At 43.2% G+C, this 11720-nt stretch overlaps 1 protein-coding gene across 1 annotated transcript in view; it reads left to right on the forward strand.

Annotated features, from left to right (window-relative positions):
* Nucleotides 1-9977, forward strand: part of FOXK2 (forkhead box K2) — a 47208-nt gene extending 37231 nt beyond the window's left edge. The window contains exons 5-9 of the mRNA XM_085077920.1: nt 1795-1988; nt 2789-2964; nt 3907-4203; nt 4597-4806; nt 7776-9977. Of these exons, the coding sequence (XP_084934046.1) occupies nt 1795-1988; nt 2789-2964; nt 3907-4203; nt 4597-4806; nt 7776-7972 (1074 nt within the window). The 3' untranslated portion in view covers nt 7973-9977. The remainder of the gene's footprint in view (nt 1-1794; nt 1989-2788; nt 2965-3906; nt 4204-4596; nt 4807-7775) is intronic.
* Nucleotides 9978-11720: the final 1743 nt, after the last annotated feature.

Here is an 11720-nt window from a genome sequence, read left to right on the forward strand (position 1 = left end):
CTGTTTGCTAAGGGTTTGGTTAGTCAAGGACTTGGCTGTTGTGGCTGGGAAGTCTCTTTTGTTTCCCTTTCCTACGTAACAGTGCAGTATCCTGGCTGCAGTCATGTTGTTTTAGCAACAAGACTCTGTTTATAAAATGTTGATGTGTGTTTTGCTTCCTATTTTGCAGTACCTTGAGTATCTGTGTATATGATGTTGCTTTGTGAGCATCATGAACCCAACACAGACACACACAGAGTCATGCTGAAGTAAAGAATTCTGCCACAGAACAGGGTGTGGATTTGGGGGTGTAATGCTTCCCAAAGCCAAGGTGATAGGCACAGCAGACAGTGTGTTCTGGAGTAATTAATTAGCAGCTATTCATAGAAACAATTGGAAAGGCTGAAAATCAGCTGCTGTGCAGTCACTGCTCTGCCAGCTTCTACACATTTGGAGTTGGATTGCAGCTAGGGTGACTTAGGATAGATGTTTCAAATCATATTTGAGGCTATGTATGCACATATTCAAAACAGAGTACAAACACATGTATAGTGTCCCAGTCCCATACCGTAAGAAACAGAGGTATTTATATCCTTTATCATACAATGGCATCATTTTGTTGAGCATTTGGAGACTCCTCTCTGTGAAAGTTATTTTAGCAGATACTTTTGGATCTATTCCTTTATTCTAGCATATGGAATAAATGGAGAAATAAATACAATTTATAAATATGTTCTTGGCATCTTTCTAGTTATGTTTCCATTTTTGGCAGGGAAAGAAACATCTCTGGTTTCATCAGTTTGCATTCAAGAAATTAGATATGGTTATCACTGCTTTAAGTTTTCCAAACTTACCATCAGGATCATGAACTCAGATATCTGAGCAAGTTTTACATTTGCTTCGCAAATTTTTGAGAGCTTTTGCTAACGTAAAGCTTTTCCCCACTTTTACCTCTGTTGCCCCACAGCTGTTTCAGGGTGAATTCTTAGCATCAGTCCCTTCTTGTTCAGTCATAATATTGAGAGAGATTTTGGAGTTTATCCATGTTAAAAAATCAACAAATAAAATAGAAATTCTGTGTGCAAAGCCAAGCACAGATAGAGCCACCTGAGGGTGGCTCTGTGCCACCCTCTGTGTATTGCTCTGATGGAGGAGTTGTGGGGATGTTGGAGGATATGGGAAAGTGCAAAGAGACTGTGGTAACAAAGGATCTGGAAGAGCTGGTTCAGGACCTGGTGCCATTTGGTGTTTTAGTAGACACATTAAATTCTTGGCTCTTTTATTGAGACAGACTGGACTGTGGGTGAATTCACAACAATCCAGCTGCTTTTGGAACTTGTGTCATTTAGCCTTTTCTTTCTGAACTGTGGAACAGTAACAGAATTGGCACATAGGATCAGAATCAGTATATGCTGTGTTCTGCTGGTCCTCTTGGAAGGAACTGTGGCACCTGGGGAAGGGTGGTGTACAAGCACTGATCTTTTTGATTTTTGTTTTTAAGGCTGCATTCTGCACAAGTGTTTGTAGTGTTCTAAACAGTTGGTTGCCATCACCGTGTTTCTCATGAGAGAATTAAATAAATGGGATTCCTTTTATTTCCAATTAGCATTCTGGGTTTTTAATTGTTGGGAAAGATTTGACAAATGCAAGAGTCCTTTCAGGTTTATGGCACTGCTTGGTAGTGCTCTGAGTTCTGTTAAATGAAGGAATTAAAGAGCTGAACCCCGAGTCTCCTATAGTACAAATTGCTGCAGTAGGCCACATTCTGACTTGGAAAAGTTATATGAATTCTACATATTTTTTTATGTTCCATAGAATTCAATACGTCACAATCTCTCTCTGAATCGTTATTTCATCAAAGTACCACGTTCCCAGGAAGAACCAGGCAAAGGCTCATTCTGGAGGATAGACCCTGCCTCTGAAAGCAAATTAATAGAGCAGGCTTTTAGGAAAAGGCGGCCTAGGGGAGTACCTTGCTTTAGAACCCCTCTGGGACCACTCTCTTCTAGGTAAGGAAAACCAGATGAACAAAAAGACTATGGCTGTTGTTTAATCTTCAGGCTGCTACAGACTTGATAGCTTTGGATACAGTCACGAGTTTAGTAATTTAATTTCATCCAGACTCAGTGTTTGAATTCTGTGTATTTCATGAGGAGGCTGCCCCATACACCAGGCTTGTGTTTATTGCTTGTTTTTAGTGTTAAAAAACTCGGTTTGCATAACTAACTCTCAGATTGTTAATGTAAGCAAGCCTTGCTGTACCTTTGGTAGGTTTTACAGAATTACAATTTTAATTTCTAACCGCTATCTACTGGATTTTAAAATTGTTTGCAAAGAAAATTCTCAGATACCAGATACTATTTTATTGACCTTAGAGATGACAATTATGTATTGAGTTTGATAATGTTCAAGCAGAATTCATGATGGGGAAATACCTGGGTTTAAATTATTCCCTCTGTAAAGTTATGGCCTTTCTGCTGGTGCAGATCTTTTACTACTTGCCCTGTAGCCTCAGATTTGCTCATTGTTCTTCTCCACCAGAAGAAACGTTCATGTTTCACAGATATAGAGTCTCCCTAAGAAGGCATCCAGCCACTTCTTCTCCATTAACTGTACCTGGAGTTTGCTTTTAAATTCTGTCCCTGTTTAACAGAAGCTTTTTAAAAGATCCTGAGCTGTGGGTTGTAGCTGTGCGAGGTGCCCTCCCCTGCTGCGGGCAGCGTGTTACGGTCTCATTAGAGGAAGGTCATGGGCTTTCACAGTTCAGAAGTTAAAACACATCAGCTGCTGCTTTCATTTTTAACTGCAGAAGTGCCCCAGCTTCTCCTAATCACTCTGGAGTGCTATCTGCGCACTCCAGTGGCGTCCAGACCCCCGAGAGCCTGTCCAGGGAAGGATCTCCTGTCCCGATGGAACCTGAGCCCAGCGCTATTCAGCCAAAACTCGCCGTCATACAAGAAGCGCGATTTGCACAGAGTGCCCCAGGTGAGGAGCCCTGAGCTCGGCACTGTGGGCTGGGGGGCAGAGGGCTGACACCTAAATATTGCCAAGACTGAATATGTACACCAAAAACGAGGATAAATTTCACCTCTTCACATTCAGAGCAGATCTGTGAGAAGCTCAGAAACAGCCAGGGGGAGTCTGTTTGCAGATGTGGAGCTGTTGTTACCTGGGGGCCTCTCCAGAACCTTGCTGAACATTGGTACTGTGGAGAGGTTGTGCCTCTGTCCTGTGGAGGACTGGGCTGTCTTGTAACAGTTTTCCAGAAAAAAACCTAAAATGTTTAGGTTGTGTGTGAGGAAATGCCTTTCACACCTGTATGGTCACATCATCCTTCCAAAGGAAGGGGATAAAAGAACTGAAAGGATAAAGAGAGATAAGAAATTTCCTATTTAAAACAAAAAGAGCATAAGGCATGATGGGATAAGGATGTGTTTGTTTAATTACCTTGATTGATACCCATTTGCCATCCAGTTTGGTGGTGATGTAGCACTACAGAAGTGCCAGTGAGCATTCCATGGCAAGGGCAGACATGGTCCTGAGCCAACACCAGGATTCCCAGTGCAGGGCATGGAGAGAATTCCCAGTGCAGACATGCTGCACACAACACCTGAAGTACACACATGTTCCCATCTGTGGAAAGGGGTTCACTTACTTTAAGTGCTAACCACAGCTTTGTTTGGGGGCAGAGCTGGGGTGCCCAATGGTGTGTGGGTCTTACTGAGCCAGTACAGCCCTCACCTTGAGCCTGGGGCTGGGAATAACCATGTCCTACTCTTCATGGTCCAGTATTATCTTTTGGCTCGTTCAGGCATTAGTGAAGGAGGTTGTTAATCCTCTGAGGTTTTAGTGGTGAGTTTAAAAGAATAACTGGCTTAAAAGAAATAACTAAAATTGGTAGTCTAATTTTGATCTCTTTCTTGGTAGGATCACCTCTCTCTAGCCAACCAGTTTTAATTACTGTACAACGGCAGCTACCACAAACTATCAAACCCGTCACCTACACTGTTGCAACTCCCGTGACAACATCAACCTCCCAGCAGCCTGTAGTTCAGACAGTTCATGTTGTGCACCAGATCCCAGCTGTGTCAGTCACCAACGTGACTGGATTAGCACCAGCAAACACTTACACTGTCGCAGGACAGGCGGTCGTCACACAAGCTGCTATGGTCACCCAGCCCAAGGTAGAACCTCAAGAGAATGGAGACCACAAGGAAGTCAAAGGTGAGAACCTGGGGGGTTGTTTTGGGACCTCTTTATACAGAGGGATCAGTATTTGAAGGTTAGAATCATAGAGCCATAGAACAATTTGGTTTGGGAGGTCCTTAAAGCCCATCTTGTTCCACCCCCTGCCATGGGCAGGGACACCTTCCACTAGACCAGGGTGCTCCAAGTCCCATGTAACCTGGCCTTGGACAATTCCAAGGATGGGGCATCAGTACTTGCAGGTGAGCACTTGAAGTGTTTTTGGCTGAAAGTGAAGATTTCAAATCATAATTTCTCAGATATGTTGGAGCGAGTAATAAACATTTCACTTCACTGAGGGTGGATTGAGTGACACCAAGTGGTTCTCGAGCACTTTCTCATATTTAACCTGCTTTCTCTCCTGTTTTTCAGTGAAAGTGGAGCCTCTCCCTGCTATTAGCCATGCTGCAATAGGAGCTGCAGGTCGTATCATCCAGACATCGCAGCCCACCCCCCTACAGACAGTTACCATAGTGCAACAGGCGCCCCTGGGGCAGCACCAGCTGCCCATCAAAACTGTAACGCAGAACGGAACGCACATCGTGCCCCTCAGCACAGCCATGGCGGGGCAGGGCAGCGCTGGTACGTACAGGACAGCCCCAGCGCCAGGCTGCTCCATTCCCTGCTTGCCTCCCTCATAGGTGCACTGCAAACTTGAGCTTACAGCCTGGAAGGGCTTGTTCCCTCTCTGGTGGTAAGAACCAGAGTTTTTGTTCACTGAGGGTTGCCTGAACATCTCTTTATTCTCTTTGTGGTCATTATAGGGATGTACTTAGTGTTGACAACCAATCCTCTCTCCTCACTAAACCAGGATAGAAACAAGTTTTAAAAGAAGTTCCTGTAAAACAGAACCATTGAAATGGTGCCTGCTCCCAGGTGGTTTGTTGGAAGCCACCAACAGGAAAACCAGAACTTGCTGTGGGTTGGCTGTTTGCACTGTTACTTCTTATTCTTTTATTGAACCTGTACTGAAAAGACCAAAATTCAGTAAGATTTTGAGATGGTTCTTGTCTGAATCCATTATTCCCCTCTGGGACTCAGCAGGCTGAGTGGGCAGTGATGCTTTGTCATCATTCCATACATTCCCTCTTGCTCACAGCACAGGCAGGTTTGGTTTTCTGGCAGGTGCACACTGTTTGTTCTAACAGTTTTGCTTTGAGTATTATGTGATACTGAAGAAGAGGTTCTTTTTGTCACAAAATACGTTTACAGCAATATTTTTAGGGCCATCTTATATCAATTTATTACCTGCATTTCTGCTCTAAAGTCTTTCTAATGGAGTGAATTACCTGCTTCATTTCCTTTTTACTCCTTTGCCATCACTGACATTTATAGGTCAGTGTTCTGGCTGCTGCCACTTCATTTCCAGCTTAAGAGCAGCAAAAGCATCACAGTCAGACTTGAGGTGCACTTTCTGTGTCAGAAGGGATGTGTGAATTGAGCTGAGAGCCATGTGAAATACACTGAAAAGCTATTTTTAAAAGTAAGAAACAATTCTTTTTATCTTTTTCCTGGATTCCGAAAACTCAGCTTTCAACATGTTCCTTGCCAGGGCAGCCAATGGCTGCAGGGTGTGTGTAGGGAATGTGGCTGCACTCCAGGAGTAGGGTTGTGATGCTGCCACTGTCTCTGTGTGTGACAGGGGTGTGGAGTGAGGTGTGCTCCACGTCCTGGTCTCTTGTTACAGGAACTCCCAAAGCAGTCAGAAACCAAGTAATTGACAGGCAAAGTATCTAAAGGGGAGCTAGGCCCAGAGAAACACAGATTCGTGTTTGTCTGCATGCCTGTGTGACACACACGCGTCTGTATTCACACACACATTTGTGTCTTCGGTGAAAGAGGATTTGTGCCATCTGAGAAGAAAGAAATCCAGAGCAAATACTGTTCCTGTTCCATTTCCCATGTGTAGTAGAGCAGGTGCTTCCAGATCCTACTCTCAGCAGAACAGCTCAGCAGCACTGCCTGGTTGCTGTGAGTCAGCTCTGGGGTCCAAAAGAAACTCATGTTTCTTACTATACAATAAAATTTCCTAACTCAATATTCTGTATCTCAGCTTTCAGTGTAGATTTCAAACATCATCATTCTTTTGTGTGTTTCCTACTCCCACATACCAGCTGTGGCTGCAACCAGAGGGGTCTCTGGATACCCACCAGACCCTGGGGTGAAACATCACAGAACCACAGAATGGTCTGGGTTGGGAGGAACACTAAAGCTCATCTCATTCCATCCCCCTGCCACGGGCAGGGACATCTTCCACTAGAAGAATGCAATAGAATAGTGCAATGGTTGACTTTGTGTGTTTGAAGATGAGGGCTGAACTTCTTGTTTTTATTTAACACGAAATTTGCAGGAAGGCATTTTATTCAGAAGTTATATCGCCATAGCTCCTATTCAGAAATGGTACAAGGATTATCTTTTCTGATGGGAGCGCTGAGATTCAAGAACAAATTGATTTACAGCTTGGTTCATGCAGAGGTAATACTCTCTAGGATAGCTTACTAATAACAAATTACAAGTTTAGTAAGAATTTCTCATAGGCTTGATGTTTAATCTCCACTAGCAGGGAATGCCATGATAATGTCAGTGAACTGGTGCTGAGGGAGGGGAGCAGGAAAAAAGCAGGTGGTTTGATAATGTTTAGATAAAGTTTCATGAAATGCAATGAACAATGAAAAACCTATGAAAAAAAGTAAATCTCTAATTAGCATTTTGCATTCTTTGCAAAGACATTTGAATAGTGAATTTATTCAGGGTTGATATTGAGGAAGGGGCTGCTCATGGGCAGAGGGAGGAACCTCTGGGGTGTCAGGGTTTAGAGGCTTCTACTCACCCATGAGTGGTGACTTGTGCTGCCTCATCTGGGCAAGAAGAAGGATTAAAATCTTGTATGGGGTGTTTGAGCTGTATCTCTGCCAATGTGACTCAGTTGTGCATCTTGTCACCTGGGTTGTTCCTGGCCACTGCTACTTGTCCCAGCCCTGCCTTCTCCTTAGCTGTGAGCAAATGCCTCCGTACCCATCGCAGAGGAATTGCTGCTCCTGTCATGTGCATCTCCCGGCTCTGTGAATTCCAGAGCTTCCCTGCAGTTAACCTACAGCCCCAGCTGGGTCTGGCATGGTCCTGCTCTGCTTCCAGGCCACATCACACATCTACAGTGATCAGAGACCTGCCCAGAACCTACCAAAGGGGGTTGTGAATCCATTTCTGTTCTGTCACAAGTTACGGTGGGGATTTGCTAAATCTTCAGTCATCAAATCCTTCCCCATCTTCAGCTTCTCAGTTGCTAAATGGAGCAGCTTCCCTGTTCTTCCATCTGTGTCCAAATCTGTGTGAACGTTGGGTGATTTGGGAAAAGGTCCTTAATTTTCCTTAATCTGCATAAAAGGTTTGTGCAGATTAAACAATCGCACCAGAATCTCACCTGTATTTGCCAATACCCCACGTGGTACCAATAAAGGAATTGATCATTTAATGACAGTGCAGGTTTGTGTCCTGTATTCTCTGATTCGACAAGGATCAGGGTGCTGAAGTTTTTATTCTCTTTTTTTCAGCTGCTGCAAGTCCTTTGCATATGTTAGCAACCCACGCGTCTGCATCGGCATCGCTTCCCACCAAGCGCCAGAACGGAGACCAGTCGGAACAGCAGGAACTCAAACGTATCAAAACAGAGGATGGAGAGAGCATAGTCATAGCTGTGAACGTGGACACCCCACCCGTGGCAGTGAGTGACAAAGGCAGCCAGAACTAGAAACTTAGGGGAGTTTTCTTTTTTTTTTTAAAAAAAAAAACACAAAAAAACCAACAAAAACAAACTCCGTGGTGCCAAAAGGAGACACTTAAATCTAACACCTAAAATGTTGGAACATGTTCTCACGCAGTGGGGAAAGGGGCCCTGTGATCAGACTTCAACTTTCAGCACTGAAACAAAACCCAACACAGGTGGCCTTAAAACTTGGTAATTTAAAGTCAAACTGCAGAACCATGTTGTTGTAGAGGCTGTGCCCCCACCCCTCCTGCCCCACGGACTGTGTGTGCTGGGAGGGCTGCAGCTTTAACAGGATCTGTCAGATTATTTCCAGGACTGAGGATCTCAGTGTAACGGCAGCATGATAGCGCTTAGTGTGACTGGTTTCAAACGATTGTATATTCCTAAAGGGAACAGAGGCAGGAGCCATTCCGACACCGTGGCAGCTAAGCCTTTCCGAACCACCCAACCATGCAGTTGTTGATAGATATGCAGTATTTTGTTGTTCACATGTGGAATTAGAAATTTTTGAGGTGTATTTTCATTTCTTTGCAAAACAATGGGGTCTTTGACATTTCAAATCACTCCATTTCTACTCCGGAAACTTTGGAATCACACAACTACTTTTCATGTGAAATTTTGTTTGGTAAAAAACTGAATGTAGGGTTTTTTTAACCAACGGAATGATTTACTTTTGTCTGTCCTGTTCAAGTTCAGATAAAGCTACTTTATTACATCTGCAAATTTTCATATTTTAGCAGTTGCCTGATAAATTTAATCAAATTTTATTACCATGTGTAGTGATCAAACGCTTCTTTGGGCTTGCATGTAACTGATTAGAAACTCTGATGTAAATGAGCCGTTAACTGACGTAAAGAACTGCTATGGATTTGACCAGAGCTGCACTTACCTGTTTCTCTCTCTGCTACCTTTTGCTGTTTGTTACTTTGTGTTGACTTTGACTGTCCCTGGCATATTTTTCCAGTCTAAAGTAAAACAAGAGTCTCGCTTAATATTGTGTATGTTTAAGATAACAGACTGTTCTTCATTTAGAAAGATAAAATTCTTTATCACAAGTCCTTTTAAAAAGAGTAAAATTATCTTGTCAGAGGTATATTCGATATTTTTAAGCTTAAGCACCCTTCAGTAGAAATTAATCTGCCCCATTTCTCCGTAACACTTTGATGTCAGACACTGACCTCCAGGGTCTCCATGACCAGTAGCTGTTGTGGTTTTCTAACAGTGGCTACCAGATTATGGTAATTTTTTTTTTTTTTTTAAGTGTGTGTTCTGCAGTTGAACATTTTAAAATGTATCGGTAATTTCTCACTTTAATGTGGTAATAGATTCCACTTTACATTTCAAAATTCAATTGAAACAAGGCTGCTGTTCAGTCTTCAACTCACACAACGTCTTAGTTCCTCCTGCAGCCAGGTGAGTGGGAGCCACAGCGTTGGCTCCACCAGAATCTGGTTTTTGTCCTGTTCTGTAATAAAGATGCATTATTTATATTTCCTTTCCTGCTACGAAAGGAAAAACTGTACTTTCATGATGGACTGAACAGTTTGGAGTGGTTATTTTAGGCAGCTTTCGGAAACTATTTACCTAAAGACCAAATATGAGAAATCTGTACAAGTTTTGTGTTCATCCACACAATGGAACTGTTACAATGTCTCTGCAGATAATACATATTAAAAAACTATGAAAAAAAAACTCTACACAAGCTGGATTTATAACAGGCATTTAAAAAAAGCATAATCTGAAAAGAAGCATTTCTGTACAATTGCAACGTTTTCTTTAGAGGTTTTAAAAATAAAAAAAAAGTAAAGTTTTAACATACTTTTTTTAAGAAAAAAAAATCCAGTACTAGTAATTTAATTTGGTGTTGAATGAATTGACTAGAATGTGGTTTATTTTCAGAAGTGAGAATCTGTTCACAACTAGGGCTAGGTGAATAATAGTGTATAAGATTTTTTTAAATAAAATTAAATTTTATTCAGCAAATTAACTAAGTGGAAATTACTCAACAAGTGTGTTTGAAATATTGATGTATATTTGGGGTTAATGCAGCTTCTGTTGGCAGTGCCACAGGACACAGTGTCAGACCCAAGGCAAGGTGACCCTTCCTGACTTGCCATGTCCTGGGAGCCAAGGAGGGGCCTGGCCTGGACCCTGCCAGTGTTTGCACTGTTTGGTGCACACAGAATGGGGCACAGGAACGTGTCTGCATTAATATGGAGCGTTGTTTTTGTAAATAAGTTTTAGATGTCACTTTCTGGAATCACTGTCATGAATGTGGGTTTGGTTTCTGATCCCCTTTTCCTGCGTTAGTTATGTTCTCTTTGTTTCTCATCAGAGTTGGGGAAATGCTTTGAAGGACCAGGAAAACTTTCCTGGAAGCTAGATCAGTTTTCATGCCTTTGCTTTCAAGAGCTGGGGAAAAACCCAACTCCACAAGCCTTGGGATGGCTGTGGAACTGCTGGGAAGGGCCATGGTGTTTGGAGCTGAATGGGCAGAAGCTGTTCCTTGAACAGAAAGAATGGTCTGAATGGTCCGTGGTGTGAAATTCCCCCACATCTCTTACAGAGCAGAGTCATTGGGGAAGAAAATAGCTTAACATGGAGGCAGTGAAATGGTGTAATTCTTGCTGTGCCCAGAGGCAGGCTGAGCAGTGTGACTCAGCCCCAGCCCAGGGCTCTGAGGTCAGCATCGTGGCCTGTGTCTGTATGAACTGCTCAGGTCTCAATTTCCAACTGTACTGATTAATCTTGTATTTTCTTCTGTAATGTGAACACCTAAAGGTTCTGAAAGAAATCCTCACCTCCCACAATTTCTGCTGGCAAATACCTGGAATTCCTGTAGAATTTAGTGCACTGCCTCATTAGTTTTGCTGTCAGGATTTTGAACTGTGACACAGGTACTGTGGAAAGAGGTGCCAAAATGAGGAAAGAAGGCATTGAGTTACCTTTTACTAGAAAAGAAATTGCTAATCACTGTGCTTTAAGAGTGGATGCTGGTGGGAATACATTGTTTTTCAGGAACAGTCATGTTTTGACACTGTGCAAGCTCTGTGGTTTCCTGGTGGCTGGAGGTGATCCCAGCCTTGCAGCACTGTGCCCATGTGGTACCACCAGCCCATCAGTGCCAGGTACAGAGCCCACAGTCCTCAAAGTACTGTTTCTTTTCCAAAAAAAGTGACTGACTAAACACTGTTCCATTTGATTGTAGAGCTGAGCAAATGCTGGTTAAATTCCCCTACGGAAGGTAGTGCAGCAGCGAGTGATGCAGTGAAGTACTGGCAGAGCAACCTGGAGCCAGCACCAGGTGGGAAGAAGCATTCCTTTGCTGAAGTTGGATCACTGTAAAACAACTGTACTTAAATCATATACATTTGCAGGTAGCACAAGAAGACATCTGAGGTGTGTATTAGGGCATTCCAGGGCTAGTGCAGCACTTCTGGCTGCCTGCACAGGTGTGTTATTTTCATTCCTGCTGCCACACTGGAGCAGAGGTTTAGGGACAATTTCACCAGTTCAGTAGTGTAAATCTTCCCCAGAAATCTGTTCATAGTCTCTTACCAGCTCTAGGATAACTGGGATGGGAGGGCAGGGGCAGGGAGCTTCAGCAGCTGAGGAGCAGCAAAGCCATTGGAGCACAGTGCAGGAGATTGGATGGTGGAGTTAAGGAGTTCTCTTGTGCTCTGAGCTGAGTCCCAGGGATGGATCATGAACAGTTCCCATCTGCACAGGA

The sequence above is a fragment of the Lichenostomus cassidix genome, chromosome 18 (genome assembly GCF_008360975.1).
Source record: "Lichenostomus cassidix isolate B80296 chromosome 18, HeHo_3.0, whole genome shotgun sequence".
Classification (NCBI taxonomy): Eukaryota; Metazoa; Chordata; class Aves; order Passeriformes; family Meliphagidae; genus Lichenostomus; species Lichenostomus cassidix.